At 46.6% G+C, this 27,399-nt stretch overlaps 1 protein-coding gene across 3 annotated transcripts; it reads right to left on the minus strand.

Moving 5' to 3' along the window:
* Positions 1 to 27,338, minus strand: COPS7B (COP9 signalosome subunit 7B). Of its 3 annotated transcripts, none has more exons than XM_054571561.1 (7): positions 27,150 to 27,338; positions 20,769 to 20,946; positions 17,023 to 17,098; positions 14,835 to 14,923; positions 12,886 to 13,088; positions 10,998 to 11,103; positions 1 to 1,193 (listed from the first exon to the last, which is right to left on the minus strand). In XM_054571561.1, the coding sequence occupies exons 2-7, from the start codon at positions 20,928 to 20,930 to the stop codon at positions 1,035 to 1,037; spliced, it is 795 nt and encodes a 264-aa protein (XP_054427536.1). In that variant the 5' UTR covers positions 20,931 to 20,946; positions 27,150 to 27,338; the 3' UTR covers positions 1 to 1,034. The 3 variants fall into 3 exon arrangements, with proteins under 3 accessions (XP_054427536.1, XP_054427543.1, XP_054427551.1); XM_054571568.1 differs by lacking the exon at positions 27,150 to 27,338 and adding an exon at positions 22,649 to 23,757; XM_054571576.1 differs by lacking the exon at positions 20,769 to 20,946.
* Between the last annotated feature and the right edge of the window lie 61 nt (positions 27,339 to 27,399).

The raw sequence follows: 27,399 nt of genomic DNA on the forward strand, positions 1-27,399 counted from the left end.
ACGGTTCAAGTTCAGAAAGGCTAGTCAAGTCCTTTCCTCTTGCCAGGAGAACGCCATCATCAGAGGGCTCTGGGTCATTGGCCAAGGAGGGTGGAACGCAAGAGACAGAAGCAGCCAGCAGGTCCTTCCCCAAGGAGAGGGGCCTCGGCACCACCGTCCCAGCACGGACGCAGCCGGGAGTGATTAAAGGTCTTGGGCGAGCACGTGCGGGTGGACAGCCGCAGCGGGCAGCCCGGGCTTTCTCACCGAGGCCGGTCTGAGGAGGCAGAGGCGGCAGAGGACGCCACGCTGAAGAGGCTCCTGCCATCACGCAGGCCCACAGCACCCGCCACTGGTGCTCAGATAGCAGATGTCAGTCAACCCAGTGCTCCCAACTAGAGAGAGACTAGAGCTGGGCCTAGGAGGCTGGAGACCCGCAGGTTTAGTAAACACAGCCCAGCATCACGCCCTCCCCGCCTGGTCCGATCGGCACTGCCCACCAGGGCGAGGCAGGAGGGGAGGACAAAGCCTCTGGCTTCCTGGTGACAGAGAGCCTGCCCCATGTGGGTTCTGTGGTCCGTGGGGCTGGAGGGAGCCCCTCCTCACTCAGAGAGGGGACCCCTTCTTCGTCATCCCTGTGGGCCAGATAAAGCTGCCTCTGGCTATGACCAGCCTGACAAAATGACATGGAGCAAAAAAAAACAAAACAAAAAAACAACAAAAACACACACACACACACAGAGGAAAAAAACGCAGGAGGGAGACAAGCCCTTGAACAGAGACAAGAGCCTCCGGGAGGGCGGCTGGGCAGTGTCCGGCCCTGCTGGGTGGCATCAGTGGAGCCCCTGAGTCTGAAGGGAACAGCTGGGGAAGGCGGGAGCGGGCGAGAGAAAGGACATAACGGTTCTTCTGGAACAGTACCAACAGGGGAGGGACGCTGGTGCGGGGTGGGCAGGTCTGGAACTCACTGAAGGTAGAGAGAGGAGGAAACAGGCCCTTGGTGTCCCCTCCCCAGCTGCCCCAGGCCCGGTGAGTGCCAGCTGCCCCAGCCGGCCCTAGTGGCGGCTGGAGACCAGGCCTTTCACTTTGGACATCTTCTTGGTGGGCTGCCGCTGCTCAGCATGAGGGGGACACTCCCGTTCGGCCAGCTGTTGCTCCATCTCCTGAGCTGAGGAGGATGCGGTGGCTTTGAGAGTCTTCTTGATGTTGGTAACCTGGAGGGAGACACAGAATTTGTGTGCTCAGTCTGTAAGCACCGGAAACCCACCGAAATGCATTCTCGTCACAATAGGGGCCACGAGGGAAGAAGCCAGAATCCTCTGCAGGAAAACCTGAAGTTATCCTCAGAAACCCAGGTGAGGAGAAACAAGCAGGGGCTACTCGTGGAAGACACGTGGCAATGAGTCAAACAGAAAAGTGGACCTAACGTGTGCATGGTTGGAAGGGAAAGGCCACGTGGAAGTGGACCATTTGGCAAAGAGGTGTGACACCAAAGGTGAAAGAAAGCAGTGACTAGAATGGCCTTGGAAAAAGAAAGGCAGCCCTGGCCGGGCCGCTAAGTGGGTTAGAACGTTGCCCCGATGCACCAAGGTTGTGGGTTCGATCCGTGGTCAGGGCATGTACTAGAACCAACCAATCAATGAGTGCATTAATAAGTGGAACCGCAAATCAGTGTTTCTCTCTTCTCTTTCTCTTTCTCAAGTAAATAAATAATTACAAAAGAAAAAGAATGACCAAGAATTCTAGACTCAGCTGACTGATGTTGTTCATATATGACACCAAGTATTTTCACAAGCTCCGTAAGTCCTTCCTGAATAAACAATTAGAGAATGAACTTCAGCCAAATAAGTGATAATGAAAATGTAGTAAAAAAAAAAAAAAAAAAATTGCACAATGCCATCACACTACTGTTTTCAGAACGCCTTTCTTCACTTAACAAAGGAGGGGCTCCAACATATTTAGGCAACTCTTGAACACTGTCCCACATCAGAACACACGTTCTCTGTAACATCTGTGTACTATTCCACTATGAATGCACTACAATCTTCAAATTAGCTCCCAGCTTGTTTTCACCGTGTACAGAGACCCTATGACGACCTTCTATGTTTACCTTTGCATACTTTTGGGAACATCTGTGGAGGACATATTCCCAGAAGTGAGCTTTCAGATCAAAGAGTTTGCGCATTTTACAGTTTAATAACTCTTGCTATATTGCCTTCTGAAAAGTGATTGTACCACCCTCATACCTGTTTATACACATTCCCCAACACCAGTTCTAACGGATCTTTGATGCTTTTGCCCTTTAGCTAGCTGAGAGGAAGAAAAGCAGAAGAGGAAGTATTAGGATTTTTTTTAAATCATTAGAAGAAAGATTGCCCCAGCTGGTGTGGCTCAGTGGACTGAGTGCCAGCCTGTAAACCACAGGGTCGCTGGTGTGACTCCCAGTCAGGGCACATGCCTGGGATGCGTGGGCCAGGCCCCTAGTAGTAACCATACATTGATGTTTCTCTTTTTCTCTCCCCCACCCTCTGTCTAAAAATAAATAAATAAAATCTTAAAAAAAAAAGAAGAAAAAGAAAGGCAGTACAGAGTAAGGCAGCATGGGCTCACTGTGAGAAAGCAAGGGGGACTCCACGTGCTCTGGGAAGCAGGCTTGGTTTCGTACAGAGGGAGAAGGGAGTTGTCAGGGTCAGAAGTTCTCAGCAGAGAATCGGGAGCCTGAGTAACAGATAGTACAAATGCTGAGCGGAAACAGTGCTGTGAGAGCAGGACAAAAACTTACATGCCTGGGGGAGATCTATCACCTACAGACTAAGCCTCAACTAGACTGGAGGTCATTTTTTAATTTTGATTTTTGTTGCTGTTTTGAGATACAGGAACAGCCATGCCGCAAACTGCTGTCACATCCATCAACACCAGAACCTTCTGAGAGGAGCAGAGGGGACCGTAGGCTGCGATGGTGAAAACCGAGGGCTGCCTAGTCAAGCCTGGGTTTCCCAGGGTGTCCTGCCAGGCCAAGGGGTGCCGTCTCGGACCTCCCCACAGTGGCTCACTGCCGCCTGGGATGTCTTGTTCAGGAGTGACTTGGTGAGACGGAGAAGAAAATCTGGAGCAAGTGGATGGCTTGACACTCTTTCTCTTATAAAAGATATAATTGTTTTTGTATGTTTTATTCCAAGGCATATTCTGATACCCTTGGAGAAGAGATTAAGAAATGTGATTTCTCAGTTACTGCTTTTATTTTTTACTTAGTAAGAATTTATTTGCATATATGCTACCCTGTGTTAGTTATACAAACAAGTGGCAAATCTCTAGTTCATATTAATATTTTAGTTATAAACCAATAATAAACAAAAAGTACTGTTAAGTGAAAAAGGATTTATGTGTAACCTCAATCTATATAATATTATATTTAATAATAGATATTCACAAGACTTAGAACTTAGAATGTAGGTAAATAAATGGATTAAAATAAGACAGAACTGAAGTCATGGCTAATTCCACTAACCATTTTCCACTCTATATTTGCATATAAAACAGATTGCAATTCCCTGGTATCTTTCATTTTTTTCTTCTTAAGCAAAAATAACTTACTAGTAAATATTGAAAGAATCAAAATAGAAATCACTTCTGAAAATGCAAATTACTTAAACAGATGTCAGCTCCTATACATCTCAAAAAAGAGTTATAGCTATGCTAATTTAAAAAAAGTGTAAAAACAACATATACAAAAAAAAAAAATGTTTATAAAAACATTCCAAGGCCTCCCAAAGCATCCAAGTGTGATGCTTTCTAAGTATTCTGAGGAAAACTAGTTAGGACCTTAACAAGAGCTCACAGCAAGACAAGTATGTTTCTTTGTATGTCAATTACCTCTGATTTCCAGTGTGTTAAAAGGTACTGCAACTTAAAAATACGGTACATTAAGACAATGAAAGAAAACAAGATTCATTCCCATACTTTCAGTAGCTGGGATGCACTGCCTGAGTAATTTGTTTTAAAGTTTCCCCAAAAGCAGGCAAAATTTTATCTAAATAAAACATTAGAAATTCAAGACCTGGACTTCTGGTCAAGATGGCAGCAGAGGTAAAAACAGCTTACCTCCTCGCAGGACCACATCAAAATTACAACTGAATTACAAAATAACCATCAGAACCATCAAACACAGATAGGGTTGAATAGAAGTCTGACAACTATGGAATTAAAGAAACCACATTCATCCACACCGGTAGGAGGGGCAACGACATGGAACCACATCCACCTGTGGTGGATAAAAATTTGGGAGGGCTATCTCGGGAGCGAGAAGTCCCAGCCCTGCACCAGGCCCTCCAGCCCAGGGTTCCAGTGCCAAGAGGGTAAGTCCCCACAATGTCTGGCTGCAAAACCAGCAGGGACTGAGTTGGTGGAAGAAACTGCTGGAGTCCCAAGCAGCTCCTCTTAAGGAACCCACACACAGACTCACTCAGACTCACTCCTTCCGAGCTCCGGCAGCAGGCTAGCAGCTTGAAGGCACCAGTGGCATAAAGAGAGGAACTGAAGTGTCTGTCATCAAGGTGAGAGCTGGGGGACAGCTTTCACCCAGAAAAAAGGGGCAGAGGCCACTGTCCCTTTTCTGAACCCTCCCCCGACAGAGCCACAGAACCAGCAGGCCAGTGCGTATCTGAGACTCCATCAACCTGGCTAACACTGTTTGCCTCTGGAGATCCCCTGAGGCTCCATCCTGACCAACTTACAACTGTTAATAGTAGCTTCATATGGATGAATAGCTGGTCTTGGCTCATGCTTCACTACTTCCTAAATCCTCTCAAATAAGCAACAGCTGGCCTCAGTGAGCCCCAGGCCCAGCACTAGCAGCAGCCGGCCTGGATTCACAGCTTGGCTTCGCCTAGGAACCTCTAAGCCCAACACAAGTAGTTTCTCTCCCTCCCTTTCTCATTCCCTTCCCCTCTCTCTAAAAGTAAATAAATAAAAATCTCTTTTAAAAAAAGGATTTGTTAAAAAATACAAGGCCTATATTTCCAAAAATGGTATCTTTCCAGGCAAAAGAGCTTACTAAAAATCTAGTTTCCTTAATTTCATCTTTGCTGAGAAATACCATTTGACCTTATTTCCTCAAGTTCTTTCTGCAATAACTTACTAAACAATCAATGTATAGCTACAAATAGTTTTCTATGTCAAGTATTTCATTTACTATATTGAGGAAAAAAATGAAAGAACAAAATGTTGTTACTACAGTCAAGCTGTTAAATTACTAAAATCAAGTAGGGTGAGCCTGAGGAAACGCATCTGTTCCTGCTTGAATGAGCCCGGGCACTTGAATTCTTGAACTTTCCAGTCCTGCATCAGTGCCTGGACGCACATCACACCGCCAGACAACCCCCGACCACCCCCGAAGGCCTGGGGAGGAATGCTCAGTCTCCAGACCATCGGATATCCGGAGGGCTATCACCCAGAGGCTAAGAATGCAAGATTGACTCTTCTCAAGAATGTACTTCTTACTGTAAGAGGCCTCTGCTTTCTTTCTTCTTTGAAGCATTCCAGATATTGCCTGGTTGTGCTTCCAGTTTACAAGCCCTAAGACCCTTTAATAAAATCTTTATCATTTACTTCTAAAGGCTTGGGACTCTTTTTGAGTTCGTTCAACAGTGTCTTATATTCACTGACAGTCTCGCAATCCACGCATGAATAAGGAAAAGGTATTTAATAAATTCCCAAATAATGGTTCTATTTGTGATCCTTTGCCCCCACATTTCTGTAGAATATGTCATTACAAGCCTATCAGAAATTAACTGGAGCTTCTCTTTTTACAGTGATCTCAAGCGATTGTGGCTGGCTTTGTCATCACAGTGTCCACGGCTGAGCTGAGGGAAAGTTCCTGCCCTGCCAGCCCAACACGCAGGCTCGGCCCGTGGCACATGCACCTGCGCGCGCACCCCCAGCAAGGCAGCTCTCCACCAACCTCTCCGCGGCCCCCAGCTCAGCTGACCCCAGTGCTTTGCCCCTTTGGCTGCATGTATTCCTTCTGGCCCAAAGCCCAGCACTCCCAGTTTCATATCCTTTAATGTAACTTGAAGTCACAGGTTCTCTTTCTGTCCCTACCGCTGGGCTCTGTCTCTTGGTAACTCAATTCCATTTAAAGGTCTTTGATTCAGGATCCTGTCAATAGCTCACACCTCCCTCCCCTTTATTCTAATGCCTATCTACCTTTTCAAGTAGTACCCTTCCAATAAGCCCTTATTTGGGGTGCTCAGTGACTCTGGTCTCATGCAAGAAAATGAGACTTTCCCCCAAAGAAAAACTTGGTTCTTTCTCCATTTCTGAAACACCACTCAAGATCCTGTACCTTCCTTCCCTCTTCCCTAACACGCGCTCTCCACTCACGCCAGTCCGCGGTCCTTCCCGCACCCTGCTGCTCTGCCTGGGCGAGCCTCCCCCTTAGCCAGACCTCTGGCCCTCCCTGCAGGCCCAGCACCTTCTCCGCCAACCTGCGCGGACCACTCCAGCCCATGCTGGCCTGCCCGCCCTCCCCTGCACTTGCCAGACAGCTCCCCGCGCTCACGTGGCCTTACAGCCCCGGCTCCTTCAGGTTTCTGATGTTCACATCTAGCTCCTCCAGAAAGGAATGTGAGGAAGGCCTCCAGAGAGAACAGGGCTTCCCGGGCAGGTGTCCCTCAGCCTAAGAAATGAGACCCTTCATCCTCCACAAAGTCTCAGCCCGGCTGGGAGCAGCGACGTGGTTGTCACACTGGGTTCTATTACAGGTACGCCTGGCTCAGGTCAGCTCGATTGTTAGCATTTTAAACAACCAGAGCTCATATAAGAGGCTGCTGGCCCAAGCACTCCCATAGTTGAAGGGTGTTTAAGAGTCAATCAGCTTCTTGCAGTAGCTGGGCAGGTCTCACTGTAGACAGGGCCTTCAGGGACCCCAGACTGGCTGCCCAGGTAGGCCCACCAATGCAACCTGTTCTGCCCTCATGAAACAATCTTGAGAAGTCCAATTAATCCCCCTTTCACGGAGCCACCCTTTAAATGAGGACAAATACTCCCCCACAGTCCCTACTAATTTTCTTCCCTGAGTGGCCTGGCTTGCAGGTCATCCCTGTCCCATCACCCAAGATGACCTGGAGTTAAAAAGTCCTTCAAAACATGGGTCCCAGGAATTTTCAGATGGGACTGCACCTGCTGACAAAACTGCCGTCTTGCTGACCAGGCCTTAAATATTCAGGCAAAAGGAGAGAGAAGGGCTTCCCAGGTAGGAACACTCCTCTCAGCTGTGAGGCCAGGTGGAGGCGCAGGCGGACAGCGGGGAGAGGGGGAGCGCGCTCTCCGGGAGCAGCCGGGAGGCACCCTTTGGTGCGCTGCACTCCTACAGCCAACAGGCCTCAGGAAGCCACTACCTTAATCCTGAGGGATCTCCTACATCATGGGAAGCGGTGCTTACTTTGTCCAACTGAGCTTTACTACCCACCTGACTCGAACAAAGCCTACTCTGTAAATGTGGCGACAGCTGCATGTTAACATTCCATACAACATCAGACATACACACCTTCAAATATGAAGAAACACACACTCCGAAATCAAATATGAATGAGGACATGCTTTATGAGGCTTTAACCAATCATTACCTCCCCTCCAGAGTGCTCGTTCAGAGACAATGGAACAGCTCATAAAGTTATCATTGTATCTTCCCCAGGAATGCTGGAATTCTAACTAATCAATGTGTGTTATTTTGGTGAGAAGGGAAAAGGAGAGAATATTTTTAGGTAAAAAGATAGGGCTGGCTTAATGAAGAGGGAAGGCTCTTAAAGCTACAACTCACCAAGAGGAAGATGCTATTTTAAGATTTAGAGGGGAAACATCAAGTTTTTCCCTCTGACAAAAAGCAACCTAATTTAAGGACAGATAAGAAAAAATCACCAACTCAGTTGACAGAATGACTAAAAAAGTTAGGTCAAGTGCAACAGAAGCATAAACACCAGCAGAGCATGACAGAATTACATCTTTGTTCTTTGTAGACTTATTTTCTTCGCCAGTCAACAAATACTTAGCAGGCCTCTGCCGTGGGACCATCAGCGTCCTACACTCCGGGGTCTGATCGTTTGCTGAATGAGAAGCTGGCAAGCCTCGAGCTTTGGCCGCTCTCTCCCTCTTCTCATACTGGTCTGTTCCAGTTTTCCAGAAGATTCTTAAATCAGATTATCTTTGTTCTTACTGAAGGTGGTCTTTATTAAGGCGTCTCCTCAAGTTTTTTCCCCTTGAACTTAATCTAATCTTTACTGCCACCTGGTGGCAGCATCAGGCTCTGCCAGCCAAGGTATCCACAGCCATGCTTTGCATCAGTGAGGCGCCGATGACAAACCCACATCCTGGCTCTCTTTTCTTTTCTTTTTTTTTTAAAAATAATAATCCTTATTTAAAGATTTTGCCCACACTGTTGTCTAAGTGTTGGTTGTGCCTCAACATCAGCCAAGTGTCTAAAGTGCCTTTGCTCACACAGACCTTCTTTCATCAGATGCCGTTCCGTCACGGAAATAAACTTGCACTGTTCAAAATTCTCAAAGCAGTATCATTCATTCCCCTTGGCTAAGGGCCACCGTCCAAGCCCACCCCCTACCGTAACGCAGATGACAACGGACCCGGCACAACGGGGCAGCCAGCCGCCACCGGGCTCTTTCAAGCAGGTTAGGGACGGCTGGTCTCACGCAGGCTCCAAACCTCACGCGTTTCCAGGCTTTGGTTCGGAGGTTAGAGTCAATGGAGAGAACAGGGTGGTTAGCCTTCCGGCTTGATTCAGGCATCAGTCACACAGGTCAGAGAAGAGGCCACCAGAGTCACGAAGGTAATAACACAGCTTATTAGAGAAGCAGCGGGCTTACGTTCATAGTTGAATTTGTCTTTGGCTAAAGCTAAATTAAAAGTAGTTCATATTTCTTTAGCTAAAAGTAGGGTTTAAAATTAATGATGGATTGAACACCCACAGAGTAGGTATGTATAGTACACAGGGGAATGTGTGTGTATCCAAAATAAATTCACTCTAGTTCATAAAAAGCAGAGTTTAGCAGTACACTTATAGGTTGTGCCAGAAACTCAGTTCAGTAAACACATGCGCAACCACGAGGGGTTGGGCATGGGACGAGGAGCTGATCTTACAAAGACACAAAAGACACGGGCTTTATTTTCAAGGATACGTGTAACAGAGTAGGGGAAATCTAATTTCACAAATCCCCCTTCGAACACAGAGCAGTTTATTGCTCCTTAGCTGTAATTCCAGGCCCCGCTCTGCCACTCCTGGACGCCTGGTGTATAAAACTCACGGAATACCATCAACACGCTAAGCCCTATCACATTAAAAAAAGACTTCCAATTCCAATACTTTGATCTATAGGGCTCCAAGCAAATTCTGAGGTCACTGCAGAGAGTCCAGGCTCCAGGCACACACAGAAGTGCCCACTGAGCCCAAGGCAGGAGCCTGTGTCCTGTCGAGAGGCCACACGCGTCCTGAACAACCAGTGTCGCTAACACCACAGTCACACACTTTCACCTTCACTTGCATTTCATCCACCACATTTTTTCCTTTCCTTCTTTTTTTAGTATAAAACGTACTACACATTTTTAGAGGTTATATAACACATGTGTAGTTCAGAGAACACCCACCACACAGCCGGAGCTGCGGAGCGGAACCGGGGCCCACAGGGCCGTCCGACCGCCCCTCCCTGCACCGCGCCTGCGAACCACCACCCTCCTCGCCACCTTGTGGCTATGGCTGTTTATTGTAGCTCCTATCATTTCTCAGCAAGAATTTTTTAATTGAGGAGAAATGTACATATCTTTATGACATCCTGTTGATACTAAAAATTAAAATGAAGTAAAAGGAAAAATTGTACCTTTGTACATCATTGATAAGTTTTACTGACTTCCTAGGATTGATGCAATGTTAAAGATGCTGTTTTTAAGTATCATTCTTTAGGTACCTACAAATATATAATAAATCTCCAGAAAAAGGTCTACAGCTGGCCCCAGCCAGCTAGCTCAGTGGGTCAGAAGGCCATCCCAATACGCCAAGGCTGCGGGTGGATCCCCAGTCAGGGTGCACACAAGAGTCAACCAATGAATGCATACATAAGTGGAACAACTAACCAATGTTTTTTTTCCTCTCTCCCCCAATCCTCTCTCTCTCTAAAATCAGTAAATAGTAAAGTAAAATAAAAAATTTAAATAGGTCTACAGCATTGGCAATAATTCTAAATCTACTTCTAAAACAATAAAGTAATATGAAAATATTTTACCCCTTCAGAGAAAACTTTTTCACAATCCTTTGCTAGTTTTCAAAAAAAAAAATTAAACATTGATGATGTTGCTCTCTGAATTCGAATGTTCTTATTCTTATAGTCTAATTTTCAAAACTGCTGTTCTGTTTCCACTGTGAGTCAAAACAGAGAGAGCTGAAAGTTTTCCCTACGACGTATAGCAAGAAACGTACAGCAAGGTACGTTTCTTGCTATAATCACAACCTGGCTATAGGGGTCTGAAATCTATTCTGCATAATTTATTTAGTGGCTCAACTTCAGGCACCCCAATGACTGGTTATCAATTCAAGTGGCATGTCAGCTCTGCGCCCTGCTGCTGTCCAAAGCCGATGTAACCAGGGAAGCTGCTCTCTCACTGCGCACTCTAGAGCAACACTAAGAAGGGTTTGGACTGGAGCCTCTTCCTACCCATCTTTAAAGTATACCCCCGACCTCGCGTCTTTTGCTCTCCAGCTGCCGAGTGCACGTGTATTGAGGAATCACAACCCTCTGCTTTCCCAGCCTGCTGGCCCTCTGCCAACCCGCAAGCAGAAAGGAGAGGGAGAGCACCAAGAGCAGAGAGCAACGGAGAGCATGGCACACTCACCCCGACCCGCGCACGGGGCCGGCGCCCGTTTGTTGTAACTGCTTGTTTCATCTAGAACAAGACTCCCAAGACGAAGGAGCAGACAGGGAGCCCATGGAGCGGGGAACAGAGTCCCCTTCCCCTACCTCTGCCTCCACCTGCTGCTGGGTTCGGCTGTGGTTCTCCTTGTACTGGTTGGCTCTCAGGACTTGCTGCTCGATGCCCAGCAGAACCGCTTCACAGCCATCACACCTGCAAAGCAGACCCCGGTCCTGAGCCACGGTAATGCCGGGTGCTCTCCTCCCAGCTCCTTACGGGGCGGGTCTTGCGTCAGCCCTCAGCCCGGGCTCTTGCCCCTCCACTCCTTCCAAAGGACAAGCGCTTCTAAACCTACAGCTCAGGGCAACAAACATGGAGTACGTGGGGCAGCTTCTTAGAATACAGCTTTACTCTCCAACCTCTGTATCCCATGGGGAAGTTTGACACATTATGAGGTAACAGGAATCGAGAGAACTTACACTTTTCTTGAAAGAAAAAACTATTTTCTAAAAGCATCCTATTTTGAATATTGCCCCCTTTCTCAGAAGTTACTTCCTCTCACCCCCATCATTTTCTTTTCCCTACTTTTTATTTTGAAAATTTTAAACCTAAAAAATGTTGGAAGAATAGTACAGTGAATCCCCCATACCCTTCACTGAAGACTCAGTAGCTGTGAACATTTTGCCCTATTTGTGGGGCCGCTTTACATCCCAATTTTGTTTCAGACTGAACTCCAATGCCTAAACAAAGTGTTAAGAATCTATACTAACAAACCTCCTGGGACGGGGCCACCTCTGGGTGGAAACATGGTGGAGGCTAGAAACAGGAAGCCAGAATACGGATGTGAAAAATGTATCTGCCACATCAAAAACACATAGGACAGCCAACGTCAGTGGGTTGGACAGCTAGATTTTGTATGCCAGACCAATTTCATGTTAGAGGCACTTTCTAAGTTTATTTCCCATTTATTTTGCTTTAAGAGTTCCGCAATCTTTTAGAAGTTCCTGCTTTGGTCAGAGGTTATAAAGGGAAGGCGTCTGGGGTCACACCGAGGCTAGAACTGGGGGTGCGGGGTGGGCCAATAGTAGCTGAAGTGAGGAAAACTAGGGAACTTGGGGTGGGGGAAATCGTTAGACCCCAGGGGGTCAAATCTAGGTATACTCTCTTCGGGATAAGCCAGAGATTCCGACTCTTTTATAGGAAATAGTTTCTCTCCCCCTCTGCACCACGTTTGCCCTCTCTGCTTCCTGACCCCCAAACTGCCATGAGCCTGCCTGGCAACGCGCCCTCCCCACCTCCCACCATGCCCTCACCCTGGCCCTCCTTCAAAACTCAGCTAAAACCTGATCTCCCAGAAGGTCCATCTGGCTTTATAAGACCCAAACCATTTAAATAACTTCGTAACAAACCCTTATAGAACCTGAAACAGCTCTTGCAACATCAAATTCTATTAAAATAGAGTACATGCAAACATCCCACTCCTCTTTCTATACCAGAATGTTGTTTCGTTCACATAGTGTGAGTCTGTGTTCCAGCTCAGAATAACCCACTCCTTGTCTTCACTATCCCTCACAATGTTTTATAGACACTAGCCCAACGTTACTGCCGCTGAACATGGGTTCTCTCACCCGAAGAATCTTACCAACACCAACTTCCTGTGCTTGGTCAAACTCTGAGGCTGGTTTGGAAAGCACAGGGTTGGTGTCCCATAGCTGGGCTTCAGAGGCTCCGCCTGCCAACCCTGGGCGTTTTACAACCCACCGTTAAATAGCGCCCAGATGCACTAGGACAAGAACTCTTTTACCGTCGAGGCACGAGGAAGCCTGAAACGATTCCCGTTACCGCACGGCTATCGTCACAAATGTAGCCCCTCGCTCTCTGGCAAACTTCCCCCAGGCGGCCCTGGCGAGTGCCTGGAGGGGCCATATCTCCCCAGGCAGAGGCTAGATCTCCCCCTCCCTAAAGAGAAGACAGCCCTCCATCTTTCAGCCTCACCATTCATGCAAGGTCTTAACAATATTATTGATGTCCTTCTTTCGGATGTCACGGCCAATGCAGAAATCCACTTCCAGCAGCTGGTTTCGCTGGTCCAGCTTGCCCTGGATGATGTCAGTGTAGACGGCCTCGATGATAAGGTCTTCCAGTTCCCGGAGATTCCGCATCTCCAGGTCCTTCAGCAGCACGGAGTAGGGGATACACTGCAGATAAGGCCATGTGACATTTACAAAAACCACTGGCAAACATTAAAGAAATACAGGTATTACCGACATGGCCTGGCCAACAGCTGCCTCAAGGCTTTGGGAAATGCAGTGCCGTGATAATTATTAACATTTATGGCAACAAGAGATGGCTAAATAAGCTGTGAGGCCTGTGGGATGCCAACAAGACCCACAGCATCTAGGAATGCTTCTCTCAGATTCTCTGCCTCCTGGACTTTGCCCCACCTTCAGCTTTCACGCGTTGAAGCAAACTCTTTGAGGTCCTAAAAACTCTTTCCAGAAGAGAAAGGGAAATACTTGGTATATGCCACTCTGCCACTTTCTAGAAGCTTGCAGACTTTGCCTAAAATGCCAGAGCATCACAAAACTCCAAATAATCTCAGATGCTGGCGAGGAAAACTGAGGGCTTACCCGGCAGAATGCAGGCAAAAACACATGCAGGCTAACACACCCACCTACAGGTGGCCGGTAGTGCAGCCAGCTCAGAGGTCATCCTGAGGTTTACAGTTGTTCGCTCAGACTCTGCAACCACTGTCAATTCCCAAAAGCAGTCCTTTATTGGGCTATACCATCATTCTGCATGGCTCCAAGACAACTGGAAATCTAAACATCCAGTTTTCTGCAAATCCTGACACATTACTTTTAGTCTAAAAATTAACATAGTGATCAAATCTGCAGAAATTGACGGGAGGAAAATGCATACAGAGAAGAGAGTAACAGCAAACACACCTGGAGGGGTTTTCTATGACTGAAGGTCTAAAACCAGGGGGCCGTAGGTGGGCTTACAATGACAGGTTGTAGAAATGAAGGAAAAATGTACTCCTACTCTTTGCTACACTTACAAAGTCCATGATCGGGACAAAAAAACAAAAAGGTCCTTCACCTCCTAACAAAATAGGCCTCCCATCTGAAATGTCAGGCTGAGAATCAGAAGTCTGTGATTAGATCAGGTAAAGTGATTTCAGCCACTGAAATGGCAACGGAAGAACAAACACGTACCTCTGAAGCTCAATCACAGATGGAAAATGCTAAAAGCAACTTTTTCAAAGGCACAGTTGCACAAATACTTAAGACACTTAGGCTGGGACTAGGCAGAGAGCCAAACTGACTATAAATTAACCGAACCTGGATCTTCTTGTTAATGACTATGAGCAGCTATTTGCAAGGCTGCTTCTAAACTGAGTGGGGCAGAGAAGTCGGATATAGTGGAGTGACATCTCACAGAAGGTTCGGATCTAAAGCTAGCATGTAAGGCAAAAACTCCGATGAGTGTAATTAACCTTGAAAATCCTCAGAGGAAGGCAGCCTGTCAAAAATCTGCTTCTCAGTAAGTCCAACATAGCAAGTTTTTCCTTGCGCATTAGCACAGTTCACCACACACCGAGCAATAGATGAAGTGGTTAACTTGCCTAGGGATGCCCTGCTGTTTGAAAAATGCCTATCTCTAGAGAGCAGTCTCCCCTCAGAATTAGGAACACGCTCACGCCGCAGCACGCCAGGACTGGGACCTGCTGGTTCACAATCACTCCTGGGCACACTTCTCCTAAATGGGAGGGTGAGTAACTATCAACACTATTTTAATTGTCTTTTTCCCTTTTGTCCTTTGTCAAGCAAATTTTGCACATTTATGCTCTGACTCTACTCTGTGTAGCTGGGAATCCCACAACGATGCCAATGAGAGGCCTGCCTCAGGGCGAGAAGACAGGAGAGGGTGCAGGACCGTACCTTCATTCTCGACGCCAAGCTCACAATGGTAAGGTGTTTCAGCTTGTTCTGCTGCGCGGTGCTCAGCTCTGGCAGGCTCTCCTTGTTGGCTGCTCAGTCCCACCCACCACAAAAATCAAGACACAAAACAAAATTAGGTTTCTTTTGTGGAAGAAGCACACCATTTCCCCACCCCAAATCCACTGCTGAAAAACTGTCATGGCCCTGTGCTTATTCACGTGGCAAATGTCCCACAGGCACCTCCTGTCTTCTTCGGAAGACCATGTGCTTCCAAAGTCAACACTCAAGTCTCTGCACACAAGGAGCTCCTGAAAATCCAGGCATGAATACACAAAAGGATTCGACAATTATCTTAATGGAATACTATTTGTGGCCTTTGTGACATTCAATCAAATTCAGCACATTTTCACTGGGCATCTGTTATGTGTGAGACAGAACTAACAGAAGAAAGGTACAAACTACCAGAAGAGGGCAAAAAGGTGAGAAAGAGAGGGAGAGGAGGGAGGGAGAAAGGGGGAGAGAGCACTAGGGAAAGCGGGGGCGGGGGCGCGGGGAGGCGTGAGAGACAGAGAGCAAGTGAGCCCAATCCCATCAGGGAGATACGAGAGAGGGGAAAAAAAATACAGAGTCTGAAATGAGCCTTGAAGGACGGGCAAGATTTCAGTAATAGCAGCGATGCTAAGAGCAGCGAAGGCAGCAGCGGCAGGTAACAGGCAGCAAGCTGTGCTTGGCGGAGGCCCTCACACAGACCGAGATGCACACACACACTCGGTCAGTCCGCACAACAGCCCCACAAGGTAGACTCTAAAGCTTCCAGTGCCTTATTCATAATCCTGGATTCCAAAAAGGGGGATCCAAACGGATTTTCTTTCCTTGATGTGGTGCTAACATTCAGCTGGTAGCAATTCTTGACCTGAACTGAGGCGGGCTTTTTATCCCACTAGTTGTGAATATTCACGTGCTTTGCTGCAAAATTATGGCCGTTTGACTACAGGCACTGCCCACACCCCTCAAGGGTGTTACAAAGAAAGGCATATGCATCCTTTTACCTTCTGAGAGTCCCCCAAATTCTAATTCTGAAACATCCAGCCTGAGGGTGCAGGGAGAGGACCGTGGGCCTGGACCACCACACAGAAGGAAACGGAGGAGCTGAAGATTACGTAACGTGCCAGAGGGCACAACTGGTGGGAGAGGAGACTGACTGCAGCTCTGGTTCCAGAGTCTGCGCGGTGCTGCCTCTTCAGTGAGAACAGAAACAGAGGACACGCTCACTGGAACAAAGCGAAAGCCAGAAAAAACCTGGCAAGTGGCAAACTGTCCAGTCTGACAGCAGCAAAAAGTAGAAGTGACCAGCAAGGAGGACAGCGAGAAAGAGGGGAAACCAGGGGTATAGTAGAGAAGGCCCTGAGTCACGCCGCTAAAATAAACTACAAGGCTTTTGTCAGGCCACTAAAATAAACCAGGGAAGCTGAGCAAACAAGGCTTGAGTGGAAGGTAAGTTAGCGTTTGGACATGCTATTTATGAGTCTAATTTTAAATGACTCCAATGACCTGCAAAAGAGAATGGACTAAGTAGATTACGGAGTATTAGATTATGGAATAGTAAAAATGAATACATAAGACTTAACACATGGATAAATGCCTATGAAATAAGTGGGAAAAAGCAAGATAGAAAACTGTATACATAATCTAATTATACCTACAGAACGAAAAACCCAAGCAGACGGGAAAATCCAGCCCCATAATGCTAACAGCAGTTTAATGCTGGTACAACTGAGAGTGACTTTTTCCCCCTATTTTCCAAAGTTTCTTCAATACAGTATAGCGGTATTATTTCGACACTATTTACAATGCTTACATACTTTACGAGCGGGCACCCTGACATTTCACCGCACTCCAAGTGTTCTACAAACACCGGCTCCCAAGACTCTCGCCTGGACACCAGGCAGGGGCTCGATTTACGGAGGAGCACACACAGGCCCCGCCCCACACACTGGGAAGTAAAAGGTGAGAGGGGAGAGTCACAGGTGAGACCGCCTACAGGGCGCAGTGGGATGCGAAGGAGCCAGGTCAAGAAGGCCCCGCCCCATGCTTTACATCCCAAACCTGAGCAATCCTCGTGGAGGCAACACGTCTGAACCGAGGGGCGTAATTAAGAAGGGTCTTTGGAGGACCTTAACCAACTCACCTATATAATCTGGGTATGTTCCGTACGCAAACAGGTTCAGCAACTGCAGGTAAGCTGCATTAGCTCCTTCTGCCAGCTGAGGAGGAAAAGAAAGAGTTCACAGGCCAAGCTGTCTACCAATCACTGCAGTGTTCAAGCAGAGGGTGGGTGACCATGTGCCACAGTCCTGTCCTGTTTTATTAGCTGGTCCCTTCCAACACTTTCATTCTTTGGGAAAAAATAAGGAAGATTATTAAAGCCCCAAATTTAACTCTTCTCTCAGGAATACATGTTTTATGCTCCATACAGCATGCCCTGGCGACGACTTTTGCTTCCACATGTGCAAAAAAAACAGTAAATATTTGAAGCAGTTCAAGTTTTCTCAAGATTCCCTTGCCACTAAAATGAACACTGGAGCCGCCTTGTCCACACCCCAGACTGGCAGATACAGCACGAGCCACTAGCAATCCAAACTGAACAATTTAAGCATGAGGCTGATTCCACGTTTCATAACTCTATGTGGACTGTGACGCTGGGAGAGAGTAGCATAGCATTAAGGTGCAACAGAAGTGCTAGGTTGGGATAGAAAGCCAGGGTATCAGGCTATCCCAAATAAAAATTTTCATTAAAATTACCCATTCCTGCCCTGGCTGGTGTGGCTCAGTGGACTGAGCACCGGCCTGCCAACGGGAGGGTCATGGGTTTGATTCCCCGTCGGGCCCCAGGCCTGGACTGCAGGCCAGGCCCCCAGCTGGGTGTGTGCAAGAGGCAGCGGATTCATGTTCCTTTCACACATTGATGTTTCTCTCCCTCCCTTTCTCCCTCCCTTCCCCTCTCTCTGAAAATAAATAAATAAAATCTTTTTTTAAAAAAAATTACCTAACACTGGTGTCAAAGAGCTATCTGCAGAAGAAAATCGAAAAAAGATACTGTTCTGCCTGAACCGCTCGCTCTACTCTCAATTATCTTACATGGGTGTTTTTTACTCACAAAAATGGACCCATTGCTCTGCCAATTTACCAACTCAGTAAAATCTCAACAGGAATACCCAAGTTATTCTGTGGACACCAATGGTAATACTACTCAATTTTATCTTTTTAAAAAAAGTTCCAAGAACTACATCTGTAATTTCAGACGACAGAAAGGCAACTAAGCTTATTCCCAGCTCGCAAACGGAAAAAACAAACTGTGGGGAGATGTAGTTGATTTGCTAAGCACCCCACTGAGAGCAGGCATCCGAACACCCCAGGCGACCTTCTCAGGTTTATCAACAACCTCCTGAAGTTCTGAGTCAGAAGTAGATGAGACCGTCAAATCTAGCCCCCATTTTTCAGACAGATATTTATAAAACTAGCTGTAACAGACTATTTTCTCTAAAGCGGATACTCCAGAACTTTTCCCACTGGCCCAAATCAATAAAGTCCTTCTGGCTTTAATATTCATCTATCGCCTCTTAGCTAATCTCATAATTACAAAACAACCAGTTGGCATATTCTTCCAGGCTTTTCATGAACCTGAAGGAACATATTACCCTTTATTCATCTTTTCTGTTGAAATGATTCGCTATCAAGCCATGAAAAGACATAGAGGAAATTTAAATGCATGTTACTAAGTGAAAGAAGCCAATCTAAAAAGGCTACGTACTGTAGGATTCCATCTGTAACAGAATGGAAAAGTCAAAACTACAAAGAGAGAAAATCAGCGGTTGCCATGGGTTAGATGGATGGAAGGGAGGGATAAATACGTAAAACACGGAGGATTTTTAGAGCAGTGAAACTACTCTGTATGATACTGTACTAGTGAATAGAAGTCATTAGGCCTTTGTTCAACCCCACAGACTATACAACACCACGAGGGAACCCACGGTGAATTACAAACTTTGGGTGGTGACGAGGTGTCAGAGCAGGTTCCATGCTGGTGAGGGGTACTGGTAATGGGGGAGGCTATGCATGTGTGAGCGGAGGGGTTATATGGTAAATCTCTGCTTCCAATTTTGCTGTGACAGTAAAACTGCACTAAAAAATAAAGTCTATTTTAAAGAGAACCCAGTTCTCTTCAATTTTCCTCACCGCATTCCTTTTCCATCTCTGATATGTTAAATTTGGCCTGAAAGCCCACCGTGTGTCAGTCTACACATTAAGCTCTAAGGAAACATCGTGAACACAACACAGCATACAGTCTAGGAAACAAAACTGATACTAAACAAAAGTTCAGAGTTGGGGGAAAAAATGGGGACAACTGTAATTGCACAACAAAAAAATTTTTTTTTAAAGCCCACAATTAAAAAATAAAAGCAGCTCTTTCAGTCACGGGGTGCTGCAAGGCGAAGAGAGGATGCCATGTCCTCGCATCTGCAATGGATGGTCACGGGGAGCTGCTTCAGTCTCCTGAGCAAGAGGAATGAGCAGATGCGCAGCCGCAGGCCTGCAACTCCTACTAGAGTGGGTGATTTACCACAGAGCTGCGGGCGTGGAGCCAGCATCCAACAGCAAAGGTGGCCTAGTAGTCGTGAAGTGATGGACCAGCCAACGAAAGCCAACCACCTGCTCTGTGTGGGCCACCAACAACAAGAACGCCAGGCCACCCTCAGCAGCGTCATGCACACGACCCACAAGAACTAGTACCGCCTGGATTCGCAGGTGAAAGCCATTCGCAGGGCCAGCACCATCCTGGCAGCCAGAAAGAAGCGGTGATGGGAAAAAGGAAGCCGACACACCCCACCAAGAGCGCCTGGACGCAACCCCCAAAGTGATAAAAATGTCGCCAGATCGCTATCTCAATCAATAAATATAAAAGTATCAGTCAATGAGTAAATACAGTCATTTTGCATATCCAGATTTCACACTGGTGATTCAACTACTCATGAATCAAAAACATTTGGAAAACAATCCCAGGAAGTTCCAATAAGCAGACCCTGAATTAGCCACGCACAAACACTATGCGGAACCCACGGGAATGATGTGACGTGTAGAAACACCCTGCCATTTATGCAAACACTATGCTACTTCACATAGGAGACTTGAGCATCAGAGCGGGATCCTAGAACCCATCTCCTACGGATAGTGAGGGATAAATATACAAAAACACCCAGAGGGGGAAGGAGAGGTTGAGAAGTAGAGGTTGCTTTATATCTCTTTATTCCACCTGGTCATTCTTCACTGCATCATCTCATTTTCAAGGCACAACCACCAAAATGGATACCACGGTATTAATAATTACAATCAAACAAAGAAGAAAACAAAGCAAAAAGGACTACTTTCCGGCTTGTCAGTCACACCCTTTTCACACACCTGCTTTACACACCGCACAGCACTGGCCCTTTCCGCAGGAACAACACACCCCTCCGCGTGCCCATCGCAGGGGCGACAGCAGCGTTCTCCGCGCCTAGGCGCCTGACCGGCCTTCCTGGCCGGTGTCTGCACTGGAGGGCTTTGTCCCTAAGAATGCCTGAAACTACCCATTAAACATCCCTCCATGCTTATTATACTCTACGTTTCTAACTTACTAGGTTCAACTAAATTTTTCTCTATCTTTCAATGAGCAACCCAATCTCGTCATACCTCCAGTTCAGATGAAAATGCTGACTAGAAGGAGCCCAGGACTTTGTCCGTGCTGTCTTCCCCTGCCCCACCAATCCCCATCCCTCCCTCAACAGGGCACCTCACAGGTCTGCGCTGCTGTGGCACTGAAGTTCCGTGGACACCTGGAGACTCAAAGGAAGGCTTAGAGCACAGAAGATAAAGAAATTGTTCAGAAACCGCCCTTACCTCCTGCACATTGGCCAGCTCCAGCAGTTCTCCAAAGACATACACTCCAGGCGCCTCCAAGACTTGGCTTATGAGGGCAGTGAGGGCTGAGCCGCTAGTGCCTTTGGCTAGTAAAATAAACTGTTCCAGGAGGTTACTTGAGGGTTTCTGTTCACCTGCCATTCTCTGGCCTTAAGATCTGTCCAAAAGAAAAGTGTTCCCATCATTTTTCCTTCTCCTTTGCATAGTCTATGCTTATTTAACGCTGAATCAGATATCAGAATAATTTTATAGTATTAAAAAAGAAAAACCAGTTCCTGAGTACAGGGGCTGTGACCACTTTGTGAGATGGGTAGGGTTTAGCCTGGAGTTAAAGAAGTTCTGTTCTTATTCCGAGGTTTGAAACACACTTGGTAAAACCCAATTAATCCCCATCTGACCCCTTTCCAAAGGCAGCATGTTCTAAGCCCATAAACCTAACTAGGACCTAAAGAAACACACAGGAATTCCTCAGTAGCCGTTTTATATCCACCTCTTTTACAGACTCTAGTTAAGAAAAAGAGAATCTTGCCCATACAGAGGTGGCAGATGTACGCAAAAGCAATCAGCTGCAGCTTCCAGTGTGTCTTAAGACTCCCACCTGCAGCCAGGTACAGACAAGAAAAAGACAAAAAAAAAAAAAAAAAAAAAAAAGACAAGAAAGATGTCTCATTTAATCAAAGAGGTCATTTAAGGATAGAAAAAGAGGGGAAATCACCTTGAAAGATAAGCAGCAACATATTCAAACTAAGAAAATACATGATATGTAAGTTCCGGAAAAACATCCCTCAATTTGGCCTCCAACTGAGAAGTGACATTTTACCAAACGTGATTTGAGGATTTATATAAATCCTCAAGAAAACAATACAAAGATCTGAGAAAACAATGAAGACACTGTATTGCCAACCTGAAGACATTAGGGACAGGAAGTCCCTCAACTGCATAATCTAATCACATGCTGAGTGTATGTGGACACACCACACTGCGAACTTACTGTACAGGAATCCTACATAAGAAAAGATTACTCCTCCAAGAATGATACATATCGGAGCAGTACAACAAAATAAAGGGGAAAAATTACTGTAAGCTGAAGCACAGGACAATTCAAAGAAGGAAGGTTTGGTCCAGGGGAAACTAAGTTTTCCTGGGGAGGCAAGCACACAGGACTACAGCCCTTTTACGGTATTAAGAGAAACATGTATGTAGTCTCACTTAGGGTTACTACAGTCTTGTCGGAAACAGAAAAAGTGAAGTGGCACGGAATAAAGGTTATTGAGAAGGGACGAAGTAAGAGGAGAGAGAAGAGGATGGGAGGAAAAAGGGGGAGATGAAACGAAAGCCTCCCTTCCAAGTGGACACATGTGAACAGATTGAATGGAAGGGCCTGGGGTGGCGAGGCATTAGACAAACGTACAGAAATTTCGGTCTCTCAAAAAAAAAAAATCTCAGCGTAAAGAGCAAAGCCCGTAGAGGGAAAGAGATGAGAAGGCGCTGATGATAATCGCTTTCTTCTGGAGTGGGAGGGCCCGAGGAGGCTGGAGGCACAGGGGTGATGAATTCCCGTCGTGGGGGGCGCTATTCTGATGGATAGCAGAGGGGCAAAGAGGCAGCCTTTGGGGGTGGGGAAGCGAGAGCAGCCGCAGTGCGGGAGCTGAGGGTCTCAGGCTAAGATGGACTTCAGCGGGGGCGGACCGGCGGCGTGCTCCGGACTGGACCGCGGGTGCGGAGTGCGGAGCCGCGGGGCGCGCTCCCCGGGGCGGGGGCGGGGCGGGACGGCCGCGGGCTCTCCGGGCGGCGGGCGCGAAACCGGACAGTTCCGACGAACCTGTCTGGCCGGGTCCCACCTTCTCGCTGGCCCCTACCTGTCCTCGCCGCCTCTCCGTCCTCTAGGTCGCTGTCTCGGCCTCCCGGCGCCTGCCCGCAGGTTGTCAAGCGTCCATGATCGGCCCGGCGTCCGACGCTTTTCCAACTCCGCCGACCCGTCGGCCTTACCGCTCCCCCAGAAGCCTCCCGCTGCTGCATTCGAGTTCCGCCCAGACTAGGTTCCTCTCGCTGTGTCACAGCCTCACACCTCCACCGGGGTCCGGCCTGGAGAAGGGGTCCCTGTCGGACTGTAGCCCAGGAATCGGAGTGGGCAGAGGCCACAGAGAGGGAACACAGCCTAGGCGGTACTAGGGCCCAAACTATAACCATCCTGGACCTGAAATCCATCCCTTCGGCAGAGCTTTACCCCCTAGGAGCTCCCTATGGCAACTGTACCTACCCTAGGGTATGGAGACATACAGTAAGCCTAATAACAACGACTGTTTATTAAACGTTTTTGCATGTGCCAAGCGCTTTACATTGTCTCGCTGAATTCTCATAACTCTATGGCCTGTAATATTATCCACATTTTTCAGGTGAATTAACGAAGCATAAAAATCCAAAAGCCAGTAAGTAGCAAAGTCCGCTTTGGAACAGGCTATCTGAGGCCGACGACCATGTTCTTGACGTCACTTCAAGTTTTTAAAATAAGCACTGTTGGGTGGAGCCAACAATGCCTCTGTGACCAAAATGACATTTGTGGCTGCATTTGGAACATACCAACTCTCCAGTAAGATGGCCAAGGAATGACTACATAACTGATCACTTAAGCTGACTCCTTTGAAGTACAGTATACAACACAGACGTTCGGATCCTGAGGACGAGGAAAAGACCTGTATTTGCCTCTTGTGCCTTAGAGTGCAGAAGTCAGAACAGAAGCAAAGGAGCCTAACGCCAACCCGCTGATTTATTTTAAAAAATGTCTTTAGCATCTATTATGTTCTAGAAGGTTATGTTAAGAAAAAACAAGGTTCTTGCCCTCAAAAAGCTTGCATGTATTGAGTGCTATGAGAGACAACACTTTGGAAGCACCAGAGAGAGTATGTTGGGGAAGAAAAAACAGGTATCTTCCAGGCAAAAGGGGGCAGGAAAAGGGGGCAGTGACTATTGCACTGTGCAACACGTAACTGATGCAGAAAAGATACCCAGAGCGGCTGGAACCAGGTTTCAAAAATGAGGGCTACGGAGCTGGGGTCGGGTCATCCAGGGCCCAGGAAACCACCGGCCTGGCACTATTCCCAGTAAATACCTAAGTACAGCAAAGTTCCTACTTGGGGGAGCTCACTGCCCCCTGGGAGAGATAGGTCTATCTGGCTATGACAGACGGTTGCCACAGGTACCTAGGAGCACAGGCTAAGGCTCTCCCTGGGAAGAGGTGATTTAAGGCAGGCTTCTGGAGGAGGTTAGGCTTGAGGTGAGCCTGAAAGAATAAGCAAATGAATCACAAAGGGTGTAAGCCATATAACGGAGTTTTTCTTTTACCTTAAGGGCGCGGAGGGGCAAGTTAGGGTTTTTAAGGTGTGGAGAGGTATGAAAATTTGCCATTTTAGATTGATCCCACCAGCCACTACAGGAATGAACTGGATGTGGAGAGAACTGGAGCAGGGGAACCCTTGAAGTGACTTGCTATATTCCCGAGGAGGGACTGTGAGCTCTGGAACAAAGGTAGTGGCATCTGGGCATGTAAAAGAAAAAATGTTGTTGGAGACATTTAGACCATAGAAGCTATCATACTTGTGACCAGCTGAAGGCAGAGAAAGGGAAGGAGGCTATCACCCAGGATTCCAGCTGGGGAAGGCACAGCTGTCTGGCGGGGGTGGTAAGTGAAGAGGGCTGCGGAGAGGAGGGGCAAATCTGGTGAAAGGAGGACAGCTAATTCTGTTTGAGTTCATAAATATTCTGGCAGTGCCTCCACTTCCTCCAGAACAATGTCCAGACTCCAAGGCTGCAGCTAAAGCCTTTTGTAGTATGCCTCCCGCCTACCCTCCCAGCTTTGTCTTGCCTCACCCTCTTTACAGCCTAAACTCCAGGCTTTCCCAAGCCCAACACAATTTACACCCTCCCTCACTCACAGCAGGGCCTCATCCTTGCTCTATCTACTTTGTAAATCTCTTCCTTCGTATTTCCTATCAACAACACCCCGAATCCAAAATGGCGTCAGTAGTACCATTGAAGGAGAAGCTCAATGGTGTCAAAATAGAGGAGCTGCCAAGCTGGATACCAATGCAGGATTTCATCCCTAAAAGCACTGCTGAATCATTTCAAAAAGGTTACTACCAGTATTACAACAAGTATGTCAATGTGAACAAAGGGAGCGTTGCTGGGGTATCGATGGTGCTGACAGGTTATGTGCTTTTCAACTACTAACATTCTTATAAGGACTCAGACGTGAGCATGATGCAAGTACCACGAAAGAGGGCCCAGTGTGGACTCCGCATTCTTGACCATGACCTTTGCCCATAACCTGAGAATCCTTTCATATAGGACTCAATAAACGATGACGGATTTAAATAAATAAATAAATAAATAAATAAAACCCTACTGATCCTGTACACAACGATTGCTTAAACTCTATGCAAAAAAGCACAAATCATAAAAGAAAACACAACTATTGCATTGGAATTAAGAATTAAGAATTTCTGTGTGTCAAAAGACATCAGTAAGAACAGTGAAAAAACAAGCCACAGACTTGGAAAGGATATTTGCAAGCATATATCAGACAAAGAACTCCATATCCAGGCTATAAAAAGAACTATGAATCAGTAAGAAGATAAACAGACCAGTTTAAAAAAAAAAGTAAACAAAAGACTTGAACAAGCATTTCACAGAAGAGGACATTCAAATAGCAAAAAAGCACATGGAAAGGCCCTCAACACCAGAGATGAGGTAAATAAGAACTGTATGTTATGAGATGCTATATTTAGCCAAAATGGCTAGAAATAAGACTGACAACACCCGGTATTGACAAGGATAAGAGTCAACCAGAACTCTTACATTGCTGGTTGAAGGTGAAAATTGGCACAAACACTTGCCAGACTGGCATTATCTACTATTGCTGATCACGTGCACACCATACAAGCCAGCAGCTCCTCTCCTAGAAATGAATTCACAAATCCGCCTAAAAAAAACATAAGAATACTCACTGCAGATTTGTTAATAAAGCCAAAAATTGATAACCTAAATGTCCATCAACAGTAGAACACATAAACAGTGCTATATACATACAGTGGAATACTACTCAGCAATTAAAAAGAAACAACTGCTACATATATATGGATGAGTCTCACAAAAAATACCGATGAATGAAAAAAGCCAGGCTCATACGGTATGATATTTAAATGAAATTCAAAAACGGATAAAACGGATCTATGTTAACAGAAGTCAGAGGAGTGGTTATCAGGATGGAGGGATGCAGTACTGATTGGGAGGAGGCACAAGGGGTGCTGGAATAGTTCTATACTTTGATTTGAGGGGTGGTGGCACAGGTGTACACAAATGCAAAAACTGAGCCCTTACTGTATGTAAAAAATTTAAAGATAAACTTGTTAACAGAAAAAGAAAGATCCTATCCATCCTTCAAGTTCAAATGCCACCTCCTCTATCAAGTTTTGCAGCTGGAATATATCTCTTCATTAGGGCCTCTGTAGCATTCTGATGTCCTTTCCTGTATGCCATTTATAACAGTCCATCTTGAATCTCAGTGGATTCTCCTTATTTCCCTAACTAGATGTTTATCTTCCTGGTGACAGTGACCATGTCTTTCACTGACAGAAAGTCTGGCAAATAAGGAAAGCTGAGAAAACTGTGCGTTGAATTACATGAAAGGAAAAATTGGGTGGGTGCACACACGGGTGAACGGCGGACAAAAAGAGGAAGGAAAGCTAGGAAAACCCATACGAGATCTCCAAGGAAGCCTTGGCTTACACTACAATTTTACCTACTTCCTGAAATCACATTAAATGTCACCTTGAGCAACAAAGAATGAATCAAAACACCAAGTCCTAGCCAAGAGTGAAGATAAACAAACACCACGCTTACAGGAAATCCACCAAATAAATGCTTACCTAACCTGGGTGTTCCAACCTGGATGGAGAAATTTCACCAGGGAGAATAATAATCACCCAGCCATGCTGCTAAAAATATCGCCAGCTTAATGTGCAAAGAGCCCAAACTGCAGGTCAGGAGCCTTAGGGCCTAATTCTAACTCTGCCCCAACTTCCTGTGACCGGTGGACAATGTCTTCGCCTCTGTGGGCCTGAGTCTCCTCATATGTAAAGCAGGGTTCGGATTAGCAAATTCTCTAAAGTCCCTTCCTGTATTGATATTCTGGGTATACGATCGCTCGCTCGCTCTCTCAGTCCAGCGCAGCAGCACAATAGAAACCCCCGCAAAACACATAAAAGACGCCCCTGACCAACAAACCAGCATGACTTGAAGGAGTCATTTTGCTACATTATCTTTCACGGTTTAATCAGTGTTTTTGTTCGTTTGCAGCCTTACCATGATTTGCAGGAGATTTCTGAGTTCCATGTAAACAGAAGTTACCTCTCTGTTGGGCTGTCATCTTCTTTGAGAGTGAAGAGGGTCTTCCCGCCTGGTTTCAACTCTCGGGATTCAGAAACCACCAAACCTGAAGGAGGGTTTAAGAATTTGCGCACACTGCGCGGCACACTGAAGTCTAAGTTACAGAGGAATAAGGTTTATGGAATGCTGGGATTTGTAGTCCCTGGGCCTCTTTGTTGCGCGCTGG

This window comes from Pteronotus mesoamericanus, unplaced genomic scaffold, assembly GCF_021234165.1.
Source record: "Pteronotus mesoamericanus isolate MK-2021 breed Mesoamerican mustached bat unplaced genomic scaffold, CSHL_Meso_final contig_1018, whole genome shotgun sequence".
NCBI classification, from domain to species: domain Eukaryota; kingdom Metazoa; phylum Chordata; class Mammalia; order Chiroptera; family Mormoopidae; genus Pteronotus; species Pteronotus mesoamericanus.